We start from the raw sequence: 25,641 nt of genomic DNA on the forward strand, positions 1-25,641 counted from the left end.
TATGCCCAGAGAGCATCCAGATGACACCCCAGCGATCTTTTCTGCCACAATATTTAGTATACCTCATCAATGCCTCCAGATGCCACATTGGGCAAGAAAAGAAAGGAAGGTTTAAAACCCGAATCACTAGTAATTTACCAAAAGAAACATGGCCATTCTGGCTCTTTTTTTTTTTTTTTTTTTTTTTTAGATTTTATTTATTTATTTGACAGAGAGAGAGAGCACAAGTAAGCAGAGAGGCAGGCAGAGAGAGAGGGGGGAAGCAGACTCCCCACTGAGCAGAGAGCCCAATGCAGGGCTTGATCCCAGGACCCTGAGATCATGACCCTAGCTGAAGCAGTGGCTTAACCCACTGAGCCACCCAGGTGCCCCAAGGTTCTTATTCAAATTCTGAAGAGTCCAGATGTTTAACCAAAAGGAGAAATAAAAAATGAAGTGACTGAAATAGTTCCATTGGCAAGTTTAAGATATCCCTACCAATCATCATGGTGGGACTCATGAGGTGGGATTCATGAGCTATTATAGAAGTAGGTGCTACATTTTCTTTATATGGCTAAGTCTGGTATGACTTTGTGACCTCACTATACTTTTATAATTTGAGTTCATTGCAATAAGCTAAAAAAGGACAAAATGAAGTATCACCCTTTTCACAAAGTCAAGTTTAGCTCAAGTTTTTCTGAGTATACAACACACTCAAGCCTTGCTTAGCATTGTTCAAAAGAGTGCTCACGAAGTTGAAAAGAATTTGGACGGCCATTTACTTCCATCCACGAAAACTTCCACAGGCTTTCCCTTTAATGACAGATAAGCTCACTAAGACAAGTGAGCTTTTCATTAAAATTTGGTTGTCAACGTGTAGGAAAAAGAAAAGCCCACATCAAAGAAGGAGTATAATCAGAAAATCAAACACTACGGGGAAAAGCCATTTCCTCAAGTGTGGCCTTTACTGTCAATCTGAATCTTGGTCTAAAGTGTAAAACCGGAGGGAAAAAAAGCTCTGCTGTGAACTGCCAAGGGAATTGCTTTTATTCTGCCAACGCTCCAGATGCTTTTCGTACAGAGAGACTTCATCTCATGCTCACACTTGTTTATTTCCGTGCATGTAACTCTCAGCCAGGCACGGAAACAGGGATTTGTTGATCCACTGCTATGATTTTTAAATTACTTCATTTTACCTAAAATTTCAAGCCAAGCAGAAAAAGCGGGACCCCATCCTTTTCTTCCTTTTTTTAAACCTCAAATTTGAACTAATGGCATTTGTTACTAACTGACCCAAGAAACCAGGAAGAAACTGTGATCTGGGTTTGTCAAAGCATAAAATATTTATAAAATGTTTCAATGTAAATCTTTGTACTTGTACTTGTGCTTGTTGTAACAATAACTCACTTTGAAGGCTCTTTGTCCTGAGGAAAACATTTTATTTCAGAAGTGGATCCAGAAATAGCTGTCCCTACACTTACACATCTTGTTTCAAGTTATAACTGCTAAACATTTTTTTAAATTCAGTCATTGTTTATTGAATGTTTACTATGTGCCAAGCCCCATGTAGGCACCCAAGATACAAAGGTATACCGTAGCATCTTGTGAAGGCTGCATTCTCTCTGAAGGCAGAGGGAAAACTGGGAGTCGTTTGCAATAGATAAAGGCCTATGGAGACAGTGGAGATGCAAATAAGGGAGTGGAATGGAGACAAATTTGAGAAATAGAATTAACAGAATTTGTTGCCAAACTGGATGTGTTGACAAATGAAAATTCTGAGGTAGCTCTCCAGTTTGGAGATGATGTGATGCCATTCAACGAGATCAGAAATGTCAGGGTGACAGCCGTACGGACACGTCCATGTTACCCAAGAGATGAGATCTAAAGGAGCTACTCTGCACCGAAAGTCACATGGTCAGGGATGACTGTCTTCAAAGTCCATTTTCAGAGCGCCAGTGGGTTTCTTTCCCACATGGAAATGTTTGAACCTGCCTCAGAGCTGGCTAAACTTGATCAATGGCCGGTGGCAAATATGCTCAGCGGTGAGAAAAACTCTTCCGTGGAGAGGACTCCGGTCCTCCGTTAATACTGCAGCACAGGTCAGCCCACTGTCTAGACTGATGCTTCTGAATCCATTCCAATTAGCAGAGGGTTCTCAGGAGTTAACGGGGCCACCCATTGCAAACACGCTGAATAAGAGCCAGGAGGTCCTCCCTCCAGCTCTTGCATTTGCAGCATTTGAGGAAGGAAAGCCAAGTCACCTCATCATTATCTAGAAGATTAGGGTCCACACTCACTGCCAACTATGAGAGTCTGTAATTTCCCTTCCCATATATGGACATTGAACATAAAAATGAGGGGAAACCAGTCACAATGAATGCTAGAGAAAACAGAACTGTTGAACTTCTACTTATGCCATGAGAATGTATTTCGTATCTTATTTATAGTATATGTGTGGCATTCTGAAAGAATAAATGGTTGAATAAGACAATGACCCAAGACCTGTGGTGACCCCATTTTAATTTCACAGTATGAAGATACCTACAGTTTAGAATTTTGAAAGATGAATGTTTATTTAACACAAGATTATCCATTCTCCTAGTTCTGATTATAAGTAAACGATAACAACTGGGCCACAATGTTCATAGAATACACACATACACGTTTTTAAATAGTCTTAACTATCAAGTGGCCTTCCATTAAGTCGTGAGTAAATATATATTTGGAGGGTTTGAAATTAAAATTTTCTGCTTTTGATAAAAATCAGAACTGACAGTATTCTAAAATAAACTAGACTTCTCCTGATCCTGATCAAAGGGCTTCAGCTCTGCCTCATACTCCAGCTCATTCTTGGCAAAAAAGGGAAACCAACTCAAAAAAATTAAGGAAGTAATAAAGGGCTCTTTTGTACATTCATTATATTCACAGTGAGGGAAATTTTCTATACTGTTCATATCAGTATATTAAAAATAAAATCATCAATTCCATACCTTCCAGCTTTTTTAGTAAAAACTATACTAAAACTATAAGATATCTGTCTCTATCTGTAAGTCTGATAAACATGAATTAGAGTAGATTGATTTCCATTGAGATACATTCTACATGATATATGTCATGACCAAACATGGCATTTTTTCCTAGAATACTAGGAGCCACAGTAAAGGAGTATCTTGAATAAGTCCCTCATGTTTAACCCACACTTAGTCCTTTCAAGAAACACAAAATAGTTGCCATTCCAATGAGAGATCAAAGAACCTGAGAATTTACAGGACTTGTCCAAAGCCACGCAGCCACCTGTAAGTGATGGTTCTGTCACATGGATCCAAGTCTCTGGCCTGAAAGTCAGCTTTGCTCCATTAAACAAAATACATCTTTCCCCTCACTTTTTATTCCTTCAGGGCTTTTTCTTGAACTTCTCTTTCTGACAAGAGTCAAATAATCCATTTGAAGATCTCAGACAAGCTCGGCATTCTAAGGTAAACTGTCAGATCTCATTTGGTTCACATCATCCACCCCTTGTTTATTCTTCTTCCTCTAAAATCTTCCTTTTCCAAAATCAAGAGTTGAGAAAACAGGCTAATTTCAATCACAACAAGAATGTTATACGCCATTTGACAAGAAAATATTTATATATTCATTGGTAGTGTTAAATATACACCAAGGTTATAAAAATAGTAGAGTGGTATAGCAAAATTCCTTAGTAAATTCTGTCTTTCTGAGAAGTCAAGTCAAATCCATGCTGGCTCTCTAATCTCTGTTTTTAGGAACCTATTTTAAAATGCTTTTCCAATAATCCAACATTTTCTCAGGGATAATCCCAAGGGCAGGATAATCCTTAATGTTCCCTCTGTCAGTTCAGCCCCTTAGTCACAGTCGCCAAAGCGTAAAATCACCTACAGGAAGCCAAACTGCCCACCACTACTTTTATCCAGGCTGGGATTTCCTTCCCTCCCGGGAACACCAGCTTGCCTGCTTTGCATCCACTTGAGGTTTAAAATAAGGAACATGTTACAAATCTTTTCTTCAAATTCTCTCCCATATGAAATTTTATGCTCTTAAAGAAATGCAGACTCAGTCTTGAATTTCTCACTATATTGAGACTCTTAGGATTTCGCATTGCTTACAGACATTCAACATTTAGAGGAAAGAAAACTTCTCTATTTTCTATCACCAGAATGTGCCCATTCTTCCCTCACGACGGTAATTGCATCCATTCCTCTCTACTAAACAATTCATCCCAAAGGCTGCAGTTAAAATCATGCTCACTCACCACTGTGGCTGTTATTTTTTTCCCTAACCGTTTTTCAATTATGCACAATGTCATTTCATACTGACTCTTACCACAGTCTATTCTTAGTTCTTTTGTCCTCTCTTTTCCTGCCTGTCTAGATCAGTGCAGCCAAGCCCCTCTTCATCTTCATCCACATGGTCCCATGATATCTAGAGCAACATCTTCATTTCACCTCACAACTGCATTTTTCTTAGTCAAAATGTTGACTTATTACAACAATGCTGTTGTAATAGCATTATATGGGGACGGCTGGTAGCGACTCTTGTAAGGATCTGGGCATGACATACAGAGAAACTGAATCACTCTGTTGTACACCTGAAACTAATGTAACCTTGTGGGTCAACTATCCTCTTACTAAAAAGACTTATTAAAAAGACCAGCCTATTTGGTGAAGAAATGTCATCTCCATTAATTATTCATTTTCATTTATCTGTGTTCAATATACTTTTTAAACAGAGAAAAGCAAAAAAAGAAACAATACACATCCAAGCATTTACACATGCGATCTACCCTCCAAAATCTTGCAACAAAAATCACTTCATATGTAAATAAGATTTCACCCTTCAAAATAAAATATTTATTTTACAACATGAAATACTGTGGATCTCATATGATCATCATAAAAATATGTCTAATCATAGAAAAACAGCAAGTCATTTGTTCCAGCTCCTCAAAAATACTTTAATCATGCAAAATCAATATAATGTACTCTAACATAATGCTAAAATGTTAACCAAGATGAAGTGGCTTTTATTCATTTTACAGGATGTATATTTGGCAAGAGTTTTTAAAAATAATTACTCTAAAGGAACTCTAAATATATTATTTCAGAAACAATATTTTAAAATACAGCAGTAGGCAACAGAAACATTCTTTATGTTCTTTATACATTTTTGGCATAACACTGCCATACAATTACAGAATTATAAAACAAGTGTTTCATAGTACCATACAGATCCAGAAACTGGTTACAACTCCTACCACACACACATGGTATTGGTACTAACAGACATGCACAGCATTCTGTAATTCATACTTCAGTAGAATACAGAGCACAGAGAAGACCCAGTGGCTGCTGGACAGTGAGAGCTTACGTGGGAAGTAAACCACACATCTTTTTAGGAATCATACCCATTTTCCTGAAGTACCTAAAATACAAAGGACACGGTAGTTTCCAGAGTAAAATAGTGCCAGGACCCAGTTGGCCATCTATCTTCTTAGGTATACTAATGAAAGGCCAATAGCTTATTCAGGAAAAGGGAGTAAATTGTCTTTTTATAAAAATGAAAAAATAAATGTTTATCAAAGGATCAGCTAATGCTTTGCTCTCACTTCTTTCTCTTAATTTTAATGCTGCACAATTAATATGATGTCATCTCTTTTATGGGAGTTAGTTACTTCATTTCTAGACAATCTTGTTACCGAATCCTATCTCAGCCAGTCCCTCAGTTTAATTGGTTAGTAAAACCACCAACTATTGATACACACTGGCAAAGAAATTAAACTTGGTACCTGATCATTTGTCTACTTCTCCCCCTCTACCGAAATGTTTCATTCTACCATGGAGTGGGTGGAAATCATGGTTCAGATGAGAGTATTAATGGGATTCTATTTGCACACCAATCCCTGATCTCCTAGGCAAAAATAACATAGAGCTAATTCTGAAATCACATCCCTACCATAAAGTTTTTATAGATCATTCCTCATCTGCTCCCAATAATTCTGTCACTTGTACAAACTCATCATTGGTTATATCTTTATTTCTGTAGAAAGTTTCTTGTTACTGTTTCTAATCTTTTGTTCCATTTGTGTTTTCCTTTTCTTCACCTGAAACTAAATTAGCCCCGAAAAAAATCAATGCCCATTTGACCAATGAGTATAGAACTTGAACATTTCTTACGGCCAAGATTATTATATAACTAATCTCTCTGTAATGTAAATGTAAACTGTTCCATAAACTCGGCTATAATTTAAAAATGAAAATGTGATGAACTTCATAGCTTAAATATATTTTCACGAGGTTTCTGATTTTTTTTTAACAAGGTCTTCAAGCCTTACAAGTAGGCATCAATGTCTCTTCCCTTTCAGTTCATTTTTAAAATACACCGAGTCATTTTATAAAAACTTTTTAGTATTTAACCTATGAAAGAACAACCCAAAAGAATTTTTGATTCAAGAACTGGGAGGAGGGGTGGGCGGAAATGGTATTCCGATGTTTCCCAAGACGGTTATAAAGATTCAGCTACGATTTACATAGCAGGTGTCCAATTGTTCATAATTTCCTAAATGACTACAAAATGGTAATAAATTATAACATATTTTGTGAAAATCGATACCTATTAAAATTGTATTTGGAGTCCAAGTTAGTCCACCTTCTTCAGAAGTCAGGGATAGTGGAGCTCAACACCCTCGTGATTCCGAGGAAGCTCTGAGGACCCATCATGCCTTTGGAGAGACTGGAACCCAGTGTTGGCTCCACTGTACCAAGACGCCCACCTGATTCTTAGTCCCCATTCTCGACTCTACTTCCAGGCACAGTTTGAGCCATAAAACAAACACTTAATTGTATATCCTCCACATGAAAACTTCAATTCAAGCAACAAACATATTAAGAAGCTATTTCCCACAAATAACTAACACAATAACTCTGAACAGATCAAGAAAAAAGCAGATGACAAAGAAGATTCTAATCTAGGAAAAAAAGCAAAAACAGTGCTTTTTAAATGTTTCTAACAAGAAAATTAGTTTCAGATTCCTCTGACCATCTACTGGAGTTAAACTTTTAAATAATTCTCTAATTGATTTCCATTTTCTGCATCCATCTGCAGCTAAGAAAAGAGTAAAATACTGATAAATATTACTTGTAATAACTGAGGAATGTTTAAAATGAAAATCATAGCATGTAGCAAAATCAAGTAAGAACATAAGTGTACCAATGTAGTTGATCTTTCTTACTGTAAACAATTTCTCAAATAAATGACATTGTTGAACACTGTAGCAAGTACACTTCCTATGCTATTGTCACAAAGGGAAATTTCTCCAAAATGAAAAAGCACCAACGTAAATTCAGTAAAATAGTGATATTCATGGTTTGGAAAGTTCCTCATGGCAAGATTTTACAATGGAGTAAAAATCTAAACTTCTGAATGAAAACCATTCACATCAGTTAAGGCACATCTGGACACCTCCAGGCATTCATATTTATAACTATATCATTATTAACTTCAGTAATAAGGGATTTTTTAAAACACAGCCTGTCCCTGAACACAATCTGCTGGGTGGGCTGGATAACTAGAACAGGGAAGGAGGCAGGGTAGTACTCACTGTCACTCTAGAGATTACCCCCACACAAATCTGTTCATGTCATAAACACTACAAAAAAAGTCAAAAGAAGCCAATATATGTAACTGCTAATGTTCTAGATCCTACACTGACCCTGTTTGACCCATACTCTGGAATTCTCTTAGTGGGAAACAAATTAGAAGTCTTCAAAACCATTCCTATAACAAAGGATTCCCACTCAGCCCAGACAGACATGAAAGACCCATAGACGAAGCTACTTTCAAGTAAAATCAAGAATGTCCTTTTCTCAGATTAGAAAATACAGCTTCTAGAAGAACCTCAATTATAGAAACACAAAAACCTGGTTGATTTAGTTACTCAAGAGAGTATAAACTCAACCATAACTCTATTTTAAAACTTTGGGAAATTTAACTCTATACAATTAACCAAATAGTCTCTATCTATCAGTTCAACCAGTTTTTGACCACTTGATATGGAGTTTACCTACTAAAATGGTTTTTTAAAGAGTAACTCAGAACACTGGCACTGTTTTTCCTTTTTCACCAGATCATATTTTCACTCAGATTAAAGCATAAAAGCTAGAAGCAAAGTAGGTAATTCTATACAACAAAACATGAAACATAATGATAATGATAGGTGTTAAATGACATTTTCATATATTTATATTTTTAATACTTAGCAAAAAAATCTTAGAACTTCTCTAGTAACTCCTGAGTTGTATATTTTATTTTCTACTTGAAGCTGAAAAAAGTAGTCTCAAAACCTAAATTCAAAATAAAACTATACAAAATAATTCTTGAACTGAGAACTAGACCTGATTTAGAGAAAGCAGACACATTTTCACTTCTATCATGATTCTTCCGAGTTCCTTATGAGATTGAGCATGAAACTGTATAATGATACATTATTCTTAATGTTATAAACTTTACTGTACAGAAATATATCTTATAATTATATATCACTTTACAGTATTTCAAAATACTTTCACATATATTATCCCCTTAGAGATATGAAAGCACAAAATATTAGAAATGTACTAGACTACCCAAGCGATATAACATCTATTTGCCATGAAATGCAATTTAATATTTTATCAATAGCCAATGTTTATATCCTCGCAGTCCAAGGTACAATAATAAAGTCTATATATTTGCAAAGATTCAATAATGTTTCTAGCTATTTGGCCATGCTTCACTGCATTTTTAAAACAGCTTCTCAATAAATTTCTGCAAGCATATGGTAGTTTTTCAAAATACAAAACATCAGCGTCAAACCCAGAGGGTTGTTTCATATTTAAGACCCACATAAATACGTATCTATAGATCTTATTTAAAAAACTATTAATTGTACAAAGTATTCTTTATAGAAAAAAAATTTTAGACACTCAGTTTTTATTTGCAAAAGGAATGACATCTCCTCACTTGTTCTCTACTGAAGAATTCTCTCATAAAATATTTGCAGATTAAATGGAGGAATTTTACTGTTACATATGAATATGGATCTTAAAAATAATAGTGGGAAAAGGCCACTGTTTTAAATGGAAGCCAGGCAGTTTTTCCCTTGAGATTAAATCTTCTCTAATTAATTGGCATAATCTAATCAAACCCCTAATTAGGAATAATATTCTAAAAGTTAAATTGTTGAATGAAATGTTTTACCTGTAAGGGCTCTGATACACTACTGTTTCCAAGACATTCAGATTATATCCATTTATTTTTGTCTCTGTCCACTGTTTTTTAAATATTTTAATATCTGATCACAAATTTTTGGTAGTATACACATAGAAAGCAGTCTGAACGCTTTATCATGTATTCAGAATTGGTAAGATATTTTGAATTAATCATGTTCCTACAATTCAGTTCAATGTGACAACTACTCTCACCGTCTAACTCTGAAAACTGTTTATCATCTCTATGGGGACATTGCTACAAGCACCACATTAGAGGGGCCATACAAAAACGAAACCAAAATGCAAAAGCAGAATTGTTTCCCCAAATCTTTATGTTCACTTCACAAACAATAGAAAGCAAAAATTGGGATGTTATGGGAACCAAAAATGAGAAAATACTCTAGATTAATTGGAATATGATATACAACTTGTTTCTAATATTCATATTTAAAAAGTCAAGTTTGAGCAAATGTGATGTTTCATGTAAACTTCAAAGCAATAAAGTATTTCTAAAGGCATACTGTTGATATATTCTCTAGAAATCTTTGGCTGGAAATCCCCTGATCATAAAGGTAACAGAAGATGGTATGTTATGACTAACAAATAGAACATAGTAAAAATTCTCTGGTGGTTAAAGTGAATCTAAAAGCACAAGAGATACACAAAAGCCAATTCTGCTCTAAATGAAAGTGAATTTTTTTGCTATTAATTGCTTTAACTATATTTGTACGTATGCTTTGAAGTTCTGACCACAGCATTTCTGATTATTTTCTGATTTGTAATACTAATTAGTAATAGTAGTAGAGGAAATAAAATTACTTCCTCTTAACCAGTATCAAAACATCAAGTGCTTGCTAAACCTGAGGATATGGAATTTCAAATCTATTCTCAATTTCGAGGTTTCACGACTTAGAGATACAACTAATTTTTTTTTTAAGATACTCTGGACTAAGTACTATTATTAATTTCATAGCCCACAGAACACTGAGATAGTCAAGGATTAGGGACCACTACCTTGTTGACAGCGTAAGAAGCATGCCATTTAAAAATGAGTAATTTCTTTTCTTATTTTTTAATTCTTTAGTCATTTGCATTTAGATACAAGCACCAAATTTATATGGAACAGCCATAAAAGCAAAATCCTTCTCTTGGACTTTTGCATCAAAATTTGTTTTTAAGCATTTAACATAGAAAGACATTTTTATTATTTTAAAAAAGCAAATTCTTGATGATCGTACAGTTGAAAAGTGCCTTTCTGTTCCATTTAAATTTCAGTACAGGGGATCACCTGAACGTACCCAAGAAACACACATGCTGGCTGACAAAGATGGCAAATGAGGGCAAGTGCAGAGAGAGGGAAACAGGAAAGAAAGGGCAGTGAGGACAAGAAATGGGCTGGGAGATTATAGCTCCCCAAGAATATAAATCTCACGTACCAGAATTTAAAAATAAACATATTAAGGTATTGTAATGATGAGTCCAAATTACTCTATGGATATATTTGAAATGACCAAATTGTTTTTCCAGCTTAAGAAATAAATCCATAAATTGGCAAAAAGCCTGGCAACAGGACGAAATTCATCCTCTTGCTTTTCTTCATGTAGACTGTAATCTCCCAAGGAATTTATTTGATACATCAAATACTACATGATTATTCCCAGATACACTGAAAATCACTTAAAAGCAATCATTAGGTACAGAATTTGAAAAGTCACATCCTAAAAGCATTACAGAATACATTCGTTTATTGGGTCTTGCTTAAAACTTCTTACTAAAGATTAAATTCATTGTCATCCAAAATGAAAAACCAGCAAAAAAAAGTTGACAACAGAAATCAAAAACAGATGAGGAAAATCTGCAATGTGCCCTCTGTTCTTCAGGAGACCCTGTACAGTTCCTCCTCCCTTACCTAAGCTGGGGTGTGGGTTCTCTGATAATTCACTGTGAATGTCCATCATCGGGAGCACCTGCAGCTCCAGGATCTTCACAGTCCTTGCTAATGCTGTCACCGTCCTCCTCTTTTTCAGGAGAAGCTGTACTCTCCTTCTGCTCAGTGGGACTGGTGACTGTTTTTTCCGGTTCAGAATTTGAATTTTCGCCATTACTGTCCTCTGTGTTTCTCGGCTTGGTAGCTTCACCGCTGGGCTCTGCACTGGGCCTGTCTCTCTCCTCTCCAGGCCCTCCAGGTGCTGCTTTTTTTTCTTCGGCTGTTTTGCCATTTAAATGAACAGCTGAGGAGGAATTTTTGGAGTCCTTGGATTTTTTGTGCATAGAAGTTTGACTGATGTGACCGGAGGTGGGAGGGGCAGGCATCTTCTGGGCTTTGCCTCCCCCCTCTGACTGTTCTTTCCTCGGCGGCCCCCAGATAAAATTCTCTGAAGGCGTGTAATGTTTCTGGGCAAACCGCAGGAGCTTTCTCCTCTCTCTCCTGTCTCTAATTGTATAAACAAAATACTCCAGAGCACTCTGTTTAATATTGGGAATAGTATTTTCCACAAGGGCTTCATGAAGAATAAATTTTACAAGAGGAGATTTAAAACTTTCATATCCAAGCTCACCAAGGCTTTTAAGAATACGAGTGATTCGTAAATAGTTGTGCTGGGACCTGAAAGAGAGGATTGAATAAAATGTGTGTGTTGCGGGGGGGGGGGGGGGGGTGGAAATCAGGTGAAGAAAAGCATGGGAATGAAAAGTATTGGAAAAATATTTTTTAACTGAACAAAGACTTTACTGAAAGTCCTATCAGACACCATTGGAAGAATAAATTAGAAGTTATTAAAACATTATACTTCAATGTAAAGGCAATCTATGCAACATTCAAATATACAATATAAATTCCCCTTGTTACTTTAATTCTTCGTGTTTGAGAAATATTTAGATCTAAAATTTATTCCCACTGATGTTGAGCTGTTGTTTCCTAAGCACACTGAGGATGTGGTCTACTAGGGCATTTATCTGCAACATTACCAACTGTACTGCACCCACCACAGCTAACTGGCACCAAACATAAATGCAAAATGAGCTTTCAGCTGAAGGTATGACTTACAGTGTCAGCAAAATCCACCATACCACCCATCTCATAAGGACAGCACCAAAAGCCACTCTACCTTGCTAGAACAATTGTGACAAAGGATGCAAAACTGGTCTCTCACAGAACATAGTGAGGAGCATGGGCTTTGGGGACACACCTGAGCTCGTACCATGGCTCTACCCCCCACAGCTACATGAGGTTACGGTATCTCTGACTCAGTATCCTTATCTGCAAAATAGGCGAAATGGCCCTTCCCTTACTGGACTGTTAGAAGAATCAAATGAGTTGAGACCTATGCAGAGCACATAGGACTCAAAAAATATTAGAAACTATTTAAAATTCATATTGTGATTGTTATTATTTAAATGTGGCACTCAGAGCCACCTATGTGTACCTTTCCCAATTTAATCACCTAATCGTCTTCCGTCCATGGCCTCTGTCTCCTTTTTCCCAGAGAATTTTAAATTTTGCTTCTAATGGCAAGGACTCCAAAGATGCCTTTTTCCCCCACACTGCACAAACTTCTTCACCGCCCCCAAACTAAAGGTGTTATCAGATGAAGGCTTTCCAAGCCTCTCTCTCACAATTCATAACATATTTACCCTACATCACCGGGCAATAGTTGCCTTATTACAAATACCTGGCTGCCTCCTCAAGGCTTCTTCAGCTGCACAGATGATTCAAGCATCACCAACGGCCTGGGATTGATTTACCCTCTACTGACACACGACCATACCCACCACTTATTTCTAACTTCCGAAAACCTGTTTTTTGTTTGTTTGTTTGTTTAAAGATTTTATTTATTTATTTGACAGAGATCACAAGTAGGCAGAGAAGCAGGCAGAGAGAGAGGAGGAAGCAGGCTCCCCACCGAGCAGAGAGCCCGATGCGGGGCTTGATCCCAGGACACTGGGATCATGACCTGAGCCAAAGGCAGAGGCTTTAACCCACTGAGCCACCCAGGCACCCCCCGAAAACCTGTTTTATACACCAGACACTGAACTTTATACAAGCAATGCATACACCTGCTTTCATTTCCAAAAGTATTTGCAATATTTCACTTAGGAAGAACTAGTAAATTATCTGGGAAAAGTGAAGAAGGATGTGGAATTACCTGAGGGACGGAAGGGGATGGTTCCACAGTCTCACATGTTAATAAGAAAGTTTGGACAAAACAAAAACCTTAATGATTCAGGCTAGCCAAACCTTGGAAAAGACAAGCACAGCAGTTTTATCATCCCTATTCTCCTGGATGTTGACCACAAAAGTATTATCCTAATATTCGACTCTTTGAGGCCAAAGGGTAAAACACAGCAGGTATGTTTCAGTCTTAAGAATCTGTATTTTTCAATAGTTAGGAAGTAAAAATCTTCTAAGGCAAGATGAATTTGAATGAGGTTAAGACAATGTGCCATTAACAGCAGAAATGACTTAGTGTTAGGTTAGTATGGAGTTTCTACTCCCCAAAATTTTAGGGATAAAATCCTTGAGCAGTATCTGCTCCTATAAACCTGAGAGAGAAATGCATGGAAAAGTGGGGGGAATATTTTTCTTTAAAAATCCCAAAGATGAGTTACATGATCCAACAAAATGTACTCTATTGCAACCAGCTCAATTACACATATCTAGTCCTAGATGAAGGGCCAAGATGGGATTTCTGTACACATTTATCCATATCGATACACTCTCTAATTTAAAATATTTACATAATGGTAGAAAAGGACAAAAACTTGGGTTGAAGAGAATGAAAATGAAGATTATGGAACAGAAGTATACAAGAAAGAAACTGAGTGTTTCAGTTATGATTTGAAATAAATATGACAAATAAAGACAAAATGGAAGAGAAGAGAGCAGATAAAACCCTTCTAATGTTGTGAGCAGTCTTTGGGGTTGCACAGCAGATAAAAGAGAGAAGTTGGGCTTCCCAAAAGAAGTAAGGATGGTAAACAGGACTGCAGGTGTCAGGAAGACCAGGTAGGTGAAGAGAGAACACACAGGAGGTAGAAAATAAAAGTGAGAAGCAATTCCAGGGTCTAAAGTAGGCTCCATAATCTAAGGATTTGTATCCTTATCCTTTAATTAAATTTTTAAATTTAATTTACAAATAAAATTGGAAATACATCTGAGTGGTTGGTCTACATATCTGTACTCCCGTGTTTGAAAATATTTCAGTTCTTTTAGTCATGGTCACTCGTTCACTAAACATTACTTCATTTCACTTTCATTCAATACTTTTTTTTCCGCTGGGCTACTATAAATATATTGAGTTTCCTGCCTACTCTAAGAAACTCAAGATGCACACAGATTAAAACACAAATAAAAGCTCTGTGCAATACCCAGGGAAAGGAAAATGAGAGACAGTGGGTGGTGGAAAGAAAAGGATCTGAATGGGACAAGGGAATCTGATGGTTAATTCAGGATCCCTTCCCTGACCTAAGCCAGGAGATCATTTTAATTAAAACCTTCAGAAGGGATCTATTTCCAACTATCAGTTAGAGAATCAGAAAATAAAACCCCAAGGAGGATTTAAGCTGGCAAATGTCTTTTGTTCACTGTTTGTTCGACAAACATTTACTAAACGAGATTGCTGTTCCAAGCAGAAACAAGAAGCTGAGGATGGCAATTCTCTAAAATGATGCTCCTGCTGCTGTCCTTCATGTCAGTAGGCTACTTGCAGATAGTGTTCGTTGACAGTATGACAGAAGGCCTTAGAAACTCTGTCCAGAGACAGCTATCCACATTGCTTAGGCAAAGGCATATATGCTTCTGCTCTAAGTGTCCTATATAAATCAAATTTAACTTGAGTTATGAGTTACTGGATCTTATACTCAGGATCATAAAGCTTTATGCCTGTATTGTTGCTGTTTTAGTAGAAGCTACCATTTTAAAAGTGTTGACTATGACTAATAAAGTAAAAAGAAGGCTTAAACATTAATACTTATACTCATTTTAGCAAAGCAAGATGAAAGTTCTGGAAAACACCAAAAAATTCAGTTAACTGATGCCTAAAACTGTTGGACAAAGAAAAATTTCCTAGGTTACTTTTTTTTTCCCCCTTGGTATTTGCCCAGCTCAGCTAATTATAATGTGCTAAAAAAAAAAAAAAAAAAAAAAAAAAAAAAAAAGCTTTAAAGTTGTTGGTTTTATGGTCCAATATTCATAAGTCACCCTATAATTAAAAAGAAAAAAATCATTTTGCATACAAATAAAATAATAAGAAAAATAAACTTTGGGTATAAGTATTAATGAAAGTTATATATATCCAGGCAAAAGAATACAGTAAATCAATTCCAAATAAACCATATTAAAATTTCCTTCACGGGTTTTAGGATTTAGTAAGCAAAAGTGGGCTTTTGATTTTTACCCAAATAATGAAGATTCTAATTTTCCCTCTTTTTTAGTAATGTACAAACACATTTTAGTCTTTTTGTTATTGTTGTTATGTTAGTCACCATACAGTACATCACTGGTTTTTGATGTAGTGTTCCATGATTAATTGTTTGTGTACAACACCCAGTCAGTGTTCCATGCAACCCATGCCCTCCTTAATACCCATCACCAGGCTCAACCGGTCCCCCACTGCCCTCCCCTCTAAAACTCTCAGTTTGCTTCCAAGAGTGCACAGTCTCTCATGGTTCTTCTCCCTCTCTGATTCCCCCTCCTTCACTTTCCCCTTCCAGTCTACAAAATGATTTTTATATGTCATAGTCTTAATTTATGGATTTAATCTAAGAAGTTACCATGCCCAACGAACAGACCTAGCAGCAGGAAGCTCACAACCTAGCAGAGGAGATGTGGAAAGCTGTATACAAGAAATGGGTATGAGTGCCAGGAACCATGGTATAAAGAGGGAGAGAGACCCCACTTGGCCTGGGCAGTAGAGAGGTTTCAGGAAAAAACAGCTCTGAAGAGGAATGGCCTTATTCCGACCTGCAATGTCATTCTTTCTTGTTGTTTTGTTGTGCTTCAGAACACACAACAAGGAATAAAATGCATTTCAGACTAGCTTTTGAATTCAAATTTCTGGTCCATCTACTAGTTGTTTCTATGCTCCATACAGAGAACTCCAATCCAGAAAAAAATAACATGCTGGCCCCCGATGCACTCCGGGGCATTACTTACTCATTCAGATGCTGAAACCTTTCCTGCCAGTTAACGGCCCGAGCAACATTTCCAGTTTTATCAACCAGTTTTATTCCAAAAAATTCTAACATCATCTTATAAGCCAGGAGGAATCTTTTAATTGCTTCTTTTGTTTTTTTGAATTCCTAAGGGGGCGAAAAAGTCAGCTGAAATGATTCAGTAGTTACCAGGACAATAAAAGAACAATATTATTTGAGCCATCTCCCATTAAATGAAATGAGCTTGCATTACCTCAATTTCATATGTAGTTAATTCTTTAGCATAAAAGTTCAAGCCTTGTTCTCTCAGGGGGAAAAGCCTATTTTTTAGAAAAATAATATTGTTATATTAATGTTATCTGGAAAACATACATGATTAAATAGGACATGGTTCAAGATACAGAAATGTAACTGACCATTGAATATAAGTGTGGTTGTGCTCCAGCTTTTCATAATCTCCTTTCCACTTATTTAGAACTTCTTCAATGTAAACACCTAGGCAGTAAATATTTAGAAGATGAGACAGACATTTAAGACATTGTTGAAGGCATTTTAACTTTTAACCACTTAATCTTTATATTAAAACCTTTGAAATTTAGTAATAGCACACAAAAATTATGCCAAGAAGAATATCCTATCCCATATACTCAGTTATGTAATAGGCCTAATTTTTCAAAATTCTATGGTACCTTGAATTACAGTAAATTCTATCCAACAGTCTTACTCTAAAGGAGCTGACAAACTATGTCACTTGTTTTATAAATAAAGTTTTATTGGAACACAGCCATGCACATTCATTTATTATTTTACACAACCACAGTAGAGTTGCAGAGGTGCAACAGAGACTGCATGGCCCACACAGCTGGAAGTATTTCTTATCCGTCTCTGGACAGAAAAAGTTTGCCAGCCCTTGTCCTAGATGGTCCTAACTTCTTTAAACACAAGACGGGATCAAGATGAAATGTAGCCCAGGAAAAAAGAAAGGAATAAAAGAAAGGTGAGAGAAGAGAAAGAGAAGAAAAGCATGAAAAAGGAGAAGGAAAGGGAGGAAGGAAAAATAGAAGAAAAAGGATCCATATTACAGAGTATATATCATCCAGCTTAATCTTTACATAACTCTCCCAAACGAGTGCTACCATCCCCATTTTACTAATGAGGACATTGTATGATTTGTTCAAAGTCACACACTGACAAAATCATAAATCTAAAGGTAGAATACAGGTCTTTCTCATTCCAAAAACTAAGCCTTCTTCACCACATCCTACTGTTTCCCCATAAGAACCCATTACAGTTGACCCTTGAACAACTTAAGTTTGAACTATTTTTGTAAGAATACAGTACATAATGCCTATCACATACCAAATACGTGTTAATCAACTATGTATACCTCTGGCAAAGCTTCCTGTCAATAGGAGGGTATTAGCACTTAAGTTTTGGGGAAGTCAAAAGCTACACATGGATTTCTGACTACACAGGGGTTAGCACCTGTTACCCCTACACTATTCAAGGGCCAATTGTAGAACAAAACCTTCCTGCTTCTCTAATTCTATCTAGGTCCCCACCATTGACTATGTGGCCCATTTAATGAATTTTACAGAAAAAAATACAACATATTTCTCTAAACGCAACTCATCTTATTCTTGCTTTCACCAGATACCACCAGTTTATGGTAGAAGTCTACTCATGGAAGGTTGAGTAAAAAGTTTTTTTTTAATCATACTCTTGGCCTTATCAGCATTTTTAAATCAATTATCCCTTCCAATTTCCCTCTTCCTGCTTAATAATTAAAATACATTGGGACGCCTGGGTGGCTCAGTTGGTTGGGCGGCTGCCTTCGGCTCAGGTCATGATCCCGGAGTCCTGGGATCGAGTCCCGCATCGGGCTCCTTGCTCGGCGGGGAGCCTACTTCTCCCTCTGCCTCTGCCTGCCACTCTCTCTGCCTGTGCTCACTCTCGCTCTCTCTCTCTCTGACAGATAAATAAAATCTTTAAAAAAAAATAAAAATTAAAATAAAATAAAATACATCATTGCAGGCTTACGCTTACTGGCAAGTGTATGTGTGTTGGGGGGGAAGGATATGTGTACGTGTGCACATACTGGGGAAGAAATTGGGTGAGTTTATGTAACTTATATAATAAACTAGAATAACACTTTATGTGATCTCAGATAAAGCTTCTGACCCCTACCAACCCCATAAGATTTCAAAATAAGTTTTGTGGTAAAGATTATAAAAAATTAATGCAGTGCTTGAAGTTATTACTTTAAATTACTACCACAGGGCACCTGGGTGGCTCAGTGGGTTAAGCCGCTGCCTTCGGCTCAGGTCATGATCTCAGAGTCCTGGGATCGAGTCCCGCATCGGGCTCTCTGCTCAGCAGGGAGCCTGCTTCCTCCTCTCTCTCTCTCTGCCTGCCTCTCTGCCTACTTGTGATCTCTGTCTGTCAAATAAATAAATAAAATCTTTAAAAAATAAATAAATAAATAAATAAATTACTACCACAAAAAAATTCACTACTAGAAATACAAAAATAATTCAGTTAAATAATGTCATGTTCAATGTTTTTAATATTTGAAGGCACTCCTTTAGGTAAATTTTATTAAATTCAAGTAGGAGCCAAATTAACAATCTATCATTGCATTTCTTCAAATGGTTTTCTTGTCCCAGGTTCTAAAAAATCTAATAATTTAACAAACACTATTTCAATTAGTAAATAAAGCAGTGTGCTTCTATCCTTAGTAAACACAACAGAGCATTTTTACCCAGAGGTTTCCTCCTTAATTAGAGCAGATTTTTGGGACACCAGAAAATTAATTAAAGACAAGTGGATCTGGCCATTGTGACAACGTTCTCCTGTCCAGACTCCCAACTGTCACATCTCTCAGTACACAGTGCAGGAATTCCTCATCCCAGTCTTTAGATAGCCTTCCTCCAGTTAGTTTACCAAAGAATATAGTCCTGCTACTTGGAAAGCTTTGCAATCTATGACCCTCATTCCCTGACTCACATGGCTGTGGATCTGGCTCAGTTTCCACTAAGAACAAAGAGCAGAAGCCAGGGCCATCTGGTCACCTCGAAGAGATAAGGGCGAGAAGGAGAGAAGCCAACTTTGCTGGTTTAACCTGGATAAAATTAGGATGCTCATCATGAACCACAGCACGAAGCCTCAGTGAAATATGCATATTACTATAACAGATGCATCCTCTCCTTATAGGGGGAGAATCATAGAAAAGATTCTATGCGGACAGTTGTACACTTGCGAAGGAGGAAGCAGTTTACGCGGCAGAGATGAATGGAGATCTACCATCTTTAGAGTTCCCTTCCTAGAGTATCAGAACACTGCACTGGGACTGCTGGAGCTCCTTGAATTAGAATTAGAATTAGATAATTCTAATAATTATCTATTAATTCTAATATAAACATTACTTTTCAGCTATGTTCTAAATAATTTGGAGGTATGGTGTGGTGAAAAGAATACTGGCCCCTGGATCCTAGACCCAACTCTACAATCAAGTGACCAGACAAGTCAGTCATCCGAGCTTTAAGACCTAGTGACCTCATCTTTAAAATGAGGAAGATTAATTTGATCTCCTCTAACACTTCTCAGTAACCTAATATTCTATGATTCTATGAATTTATGAATCTCATCTCTTTGCCTCTCACAGAAGTGGCCCCCACTAACACTATCATGACCCCCACCCTGAACAAGTGGTGGGAAGGTATTGCTAATTCACAGTTATTCCTCCAGAAATTGCCAAATGGATGTTCACAACTCTAGAGTCTAGGACTTTGGGGACACATTAGCCTATAGAGCAAAGTAAAGCCAGTCAATGAATAAATGCATTAAGAAGGTACCGACCACACAATAAACAAAGAACAACTAAGCATATGTTATTATTTAAAGTTTGCTTTTTACCAGGGTAGCAGATTACTTACCATCTGGCTTAAATGGAATTTTATTCTTATAAAAACGAAGATTACTCAAGTCATTTTGATATCGGATATCTTTGAAGTTCTGCTAAAGGAAAAAAAGAAATCAATCTCCAGCATATGGACACAGAAAAAAGGCACAAGGACCCTTCTTGCATGTTTGCTTACTAGCAGCACAAAATAAGAAAAACAGAGAAGGGAAATATTTTATGTTTTAGAGAAAAACGTTCTATACTCTTACTGGGTACTGATGTCGATATTTGTACAGGTCCCTTGCAGCATAAAAGCTTCTCTTTGGTTTGGTAGTTGCTTCAGTGGGATCACCACCCTAAAATAAAAAGTGAAATTCCATTTACATGGTGAAGGAAAATAATCTGAGAAATTTCTAGAACACTTAAAATAATGAATACCCATAACAAAAGCCTGAAAAGTATCAAGCTGTTCAGTGTAATGACAGTATTAGAAATTTTCTTTTAATGATGCTTACTACAACATTTTTTGGCATTCTACTTGCCTGATTTGAACCCAATAACATTTGTCCTAAGGTGTTTTACTGAATAAAAAAACTATTATTCACCAAGAACCTATAGAGGCCAAATGTTCTAGATCAATATTCATCAGAAACAGAACTCAAAATGAATTTAAGTCATTTACTTTACCAGAGGTCACACAAATGATTCTATGACAAAATTTTAGAATACATAATACTGGAAAATTGTTAAGATAATAAATCAATTCTACAAAGAAAATTGTCACTAACTGCAACATTTAGCTGTACTTAGAAGGAAAACACAACTTATGAAATGAAAAGGGGATTTTTAAAACAAATTAAATAGCTTTCTAAATTCCATCCTTTGTAGCACCATAACAAGTACACACAGGCATGTATAATCTGTGACTCCAGTGATAACACAAGGTGACATAAATCAGCAAATTTAAAATATATAGACACAGAGTAATAAAAGCTCTCAAATGAAATGAACTTCAGATCGTAGTAACTTATTCATACTATGTAAATTCTAAAAATTTTCAACACCGTGAATAATTTTTAAAATGTAAGATATGGGTCAATGTAATCAGTTTCGTTTCTTTAACTATACGTACTAGGAGAATGTCTAAGGGAGTGCCTTGTGTCCTGCAGTATGCAGAAGGACAATAAGACAGATGATAACCATGAAACAGAAGACAAAGTTTAGGTCTGAATATTCATTAAGAGCTTCGCCCCCTCCCAATCCCTTTCTCATCACCCTCCACCCCCATCTGTGTTGACAGATTAGCATCCTCCAAGCAATTTTCGCACCTTTTGAAGTGGTGTGATTCTCACTATTACTACAAGTATAGAGATACTTACTTTAACACCCAATTCTCCGATGTTTAACATTAGCTACTCTGTCATGTTACATAAGCAAGGAAAGCTTAAATTCTGGTCCTTGCCACACGTTTCAAAATAGCTCTGCCTAGCAAGTTTCTGAATCTATTTAGCCTGAGCTACAATCATATGAATCATCATCCTACATTTGTATAGAAAGCACTTTTCCATTTACAAAGCGCTTACATGTATATTATTTCATTTGATTCTTAGGACACACCTGGATGGCAGTTATTAGTGTTTCCAGCTTAGAAACAAGGTAGCCCAGGCTTAGAGAAGTTGAACAAGGCCCCAAAGCTCAGTGAGAGCACAGAACTGGAATCCCAGGCTTAGGGTTGCAAGTCCAGCTAATTAGGCATGAAGCCATTTCAGCTCCACTAAAACTGAAGGAGCATGATAGGAACCTTGGTACAATGTCAACAGCCCAAGACTTGGATTGTCTTAACTCTACTACTTATTTGTGAGGCGTTAAGCCAACCATTTAACTGAATCTTGGTTTCATCTTCTGTGAAACAAAGATAATGAGTCATGCCCTTACCTATTTCCCAGGATTATCGTGAGAATGACTGTATCCTCCAACCTCTAAATGTACCAACCTGCAAGTATCTGATCTGTTCCTCCAACTTCTGCTCCTTTTGGAATCTCTATCCTGTGCCTTTCACCTGCTCAGCCAAGGATTCTGTTCCTTAATATATTCATTGTTCCTATTTCCTGCATCATCAAAATTTCTCTCTCTTCTGGATCATTCCCCTCAGCATACAAACATGCTGTAGTATCTCTAATTATAAACGTACACAACATTCTTTGCCAAATCCCCCTCAAATGCAGCTACATAGCTCTGCTCCCTATTACAGTAAAATATCACCAAAGAACTGTACATACCCCCTATCTTCTCCTCCTCTTCTCCCATGACCCACCACAATCAGGCTTTCATCCTCAGCATTCCATCTAAACAGCTCTTTCAATGTCACTAACAAATCTCCATTTTTACCAAACCATATCTCAGTGCTCAACCTGGGCATCTTCCCAGCAGCGCTGGCCAGTTCAATGCCTCCCTCCTTCCTGAAACACTGTCAGGTGCCACACCTCTTCTGGGTTCTTCCAATCTCATTGGTTCCCCTTGTCACATTTCTCTTTGGCTCCTCCTCCCCTTCATATGTTCTAAATAGAGGAGTGCCCAGGGCTTAGTTCTTATTTCTCACCACTCCTTAGTGACCACTTATCTGCCAGGACTTTGTACATCACCATTCATATAAGTTGATGATTGCAGTCCTGGACTAAGGCTCCATCCATGGATATGTTAAGAACTCCACTTGGACGTCTAATAGGATATAAAATTGAAGATAATTCTTGACTTAACCTCTGATGATGCTTTTTCCCCAGACTTGCTGATCGTTAATGTCGCCATCATTTGTCAGATCTTCACTTGAACTAAGAATGAAGGCAATGAAGGAGGTGAGAAGTAGTCAGACTGGGATATATCCTAAAGGTAGGTCTAGTAGTACTTGCAAATGACTACCAGGAGGGGCAACAAATGGAGCTGACAGTCAAAAAGCAACATTAAAAAGGAGATTTTTTTTAGGGAAGTTAAATGGTGACAGTAACAAGAAAAATAAATCATTAAAGGGGAAAAGGGAGAGCTGCTGTGGTCTACCATTTCTGTCAGCATTAACTGACTGAAACATTAATTATCCAATTGTTTTCTATAGATGGACCTAGTTAGCTGGACTGAATCTAAGCTGGCGTTTTTTGATATCCCAAACTTCTCTGAGACGGTTACTTAATTGGGAGACAAGAGAAAGGGAAAGACTGGCATACAGCCTCTAATACTTTGGGAGGGGGCTGCTGAATTCACAACACAAAATGACCCATCAGCAAACCAGGACACAAGGGGTCCGAGAGCTAGTCACAATTCCAACAGGTTAAAGATTCTACATTAGTTACAAACATACTTGAGTTTGTATCATTCATTCTCTCCCTGGATGTTCTTGGGCAAGCTCTTCATACTCTCTAAACCTCAGTTTTGTCTCAAATGGGGAAGAAAACAGCAACTTCCACCCAACCCCCTAAACTGCAGGTGACTGAAATAACATGTTTAGCGTACAGCCTGCACTGGGACTTTGCTTCCTCCTTACCTACACAGAGATGATCATCCAGATTTATAAAGCAGCCTTAGCTGTAATATTTGGGTTCTCCAGCCAAGCACCCTGTGGTCAGATTTGACTTTGGGCTCCATTTTTTTTTTCCACTCTCATTCCTCCACAGCTGATAAAGAGGAGGGCCTAATGCAGAACCACAAACCTTTAATACCTCCAGGGCACGCACTTCTTTTAGAGGGCTGCTTATACAATTCCTCCTTTTTAGTCTTCCGAATTATTTTCAGTCTGTCAGAGGTTAAAAGGGATAGTTATCCCTTTACTAACCTCTCCTCCAAATATTAGGCAAATGATTTAAGCACAGTTGGAGCAACAAGTCTCTGGGTGGTACGAGAGTTCTGAAGTGCCCTGAACTCCTCCTCAGTTGAAAGGCCTTACTTAGGGTAAGAATTGTGGCGTTTTAACTTCCGTTGGGGACCTTCCACAATACTTGAACGGCTATAGACCCTCCTACAGGGGAGAATGCTCGCTGCTCCTTAGTTGCAGTGCCTCCCTATTCTGGGTAATTTTTACCAATAACACGCACTAGACCAGTTTTCACAATCCTCTATTTTTAGACAGGTTCCTCCCACCCCACCTTCGCAGCACCCAGCTGCGCTGCAGAGGCAAAGAAAACACCCATTCAAGTTGGGTTCTGCCCTGAGAGACTTCCTTGTCGTGCCCGCGGTCAGGCCCCAGGCCAGCAGGGGACGGCTCCGGCGCTCCCGGCCACGGCAGGCCCCCGGGGTCCGCGGGGCGGCGAGACGGCCGCCGGCGCGGAGGGGTCTGGCCGCCGAGGACCGGCAGCCGCCGGCGCCCCGGTCCCTGTGCTCGGGGGTCGCTCGGCGTTTGCCCCTGTCCCCGGCGACGTCCTTCCTCAAGGGGCAGGGGCGCCCTGGCCCAGCCCGAGGCCACCGCGGGGCCGCGTACCTGCTCGGCGCCCGCCGCCTCGGCGTCTTCGTCCGGCGCGGGGTCGGCGCGGGGCCGCCCTCCGACTCGCTCCGGGGGCTGCGCAGGCTGCTCGGGCTCCTGCCCCGGGCCCTCGCCGCCGCCACCCGGCCCCGGCTCCTCGGGCTCGGGCTCCGAGTCCGTCTGCCAGGTGGAGTCGCAGTCCTCCACGGTGGTGGGTTCGCGGAAGCTGACCCCGCCGAGCAGGTTGCCCATTGAAGAGGCGGCGGCGGGCGCGGGAGTGCGGGGCTGCGGGGCGCGGGACGGGGCACTGGGCGCGGGCTGCGGCAGGCACGCTAGGGCCCGGGCATGGCCTCGGCGAGGGCGCTGGGCGGCAGCTTCGGCCCGCCCGCCGCCGCACTGCCTCAGCGCGGCGAGCGGCAGACAGGCACACTCGCGGGGAGGAGCCGGCGGCCCCGGGACCGCCGCCGCCAACGCTTGAACCCGCCCATCTGGTTCCTTCTCCTCCCCACCCGCGGGAGCGGGCGCGGGCCGGGAGCCCCGGGGAGCGAACTGCCGCCGCTGCCCGCGCCCGCGGCCTCAGCGCCGCCGGCCCCGACTCCGGGGCCACACCTCGCTGCCCGCTTTCCACCCCGGAAGGCCTGCCTTCGCCTGGCCTTTGACGTCTCCTGGGGAGGATCGGGGTCTGCTGCTCATCCGCCCCTCTCCACCCCTACTCGGGGCAGGACCACGGGCGTGGGGCCTCTCCCAGCAGAGTGGGAAGAGTGGTCCCGCCCAGCCCTGGAAGCCGGGGGTTGGGGTGGACGTGCTGTCGAAGGCGGTGCCACAGTCCGCGGGGAGTCCCGTCCACACCCCCTCCTCCTCTCCCGGCTGGTCCGGAAGAAAGATGAATGAGCCACAGCAGA

The 25,641-nt window shown here is 39.1% G+C and overlaps 1 protein-coding gene across 2 annotated transcripts; it reads right to left on the bottom strand.

Annotated features, from left to right (window-relative positions):
* Window positions 1-2,709: 2,709 nt before the first annotated feature.
* Window positions 2,710-25,124, bottom strand: OGFRL1 (opioid growth factor receptor like 1). Of its 2 annotated transcripts, none has more exons than XM_047733426.1 (7): window positions 24,758-25,124; window positions 20,565-20,651; window positions 20,330-20,408; window positions 16,811-16,889; window positions 16,648-16,714; window positions 16,396-16,541; window positions 2,710-11,847 (listed from the first exon to the last, which is right to left on the bottom strand). In XM_047733426.1, exons 1-7 carry the CDS (start codon window positions 24,989-24,991, stop codon window positions 11,181-11,183), a joined length of 1,359 nt encoding a protein of 452 aa, XP_047589382.1. In that variant the 5' UTR covers window positions 24,992-25,124; the 3' UTR covers window positions 2,710-11,180. The 2 variants fall into 2 exon arrangements, with proteins under 2 accessions (XP_047589382.1, XP_047589381.1); XM_047733425.1 differs by having other exon boundaries at window positions 20,330-20,411.
* Between the last annotated feature and the right edge of the window lie 517 nt (window positions 25,125-25,641).

This window comes from Lutra lutra, chromosome 6 (genome assembly GCF_902655055.1).
Source record: "Lutra lutra chromosome 6, mLutLut1.2, whole genome shotgun sequence".
Taxonomy (NCBI): domain Eukaryota; kingdom Metazoa; phylum Chordata; class Mammalia; order Carnivora; family Mustelidae; genus Lutra; species Lutra lutra.

Excerpts from the sequence above, each read along its gene's own strand:
- OGFRL1 (XM_047733425.1), bottom strand. The coding sequence starts at position 24,991 with ATGGGCAACCTGCTCGGCGGGGTCAGCTTCCGCGAACCCACCACCGTG. Across the intron at positions 20,652-24,757 it reads AGGCGGCGGGCGCCGAGCAG|GGTGGTGATCCCACTGAAGC; the intron begins GTACGCGGCCCC and ends TTTTTATTTTAG. Across the intron at positions 16,890-20,329 it reads AATTCCATTTAAGCCAGATG|GTGTTTACATTGAAGAAGTT; the intron begins GTAAGTAATCTG and ends TTTACTGCCTAG.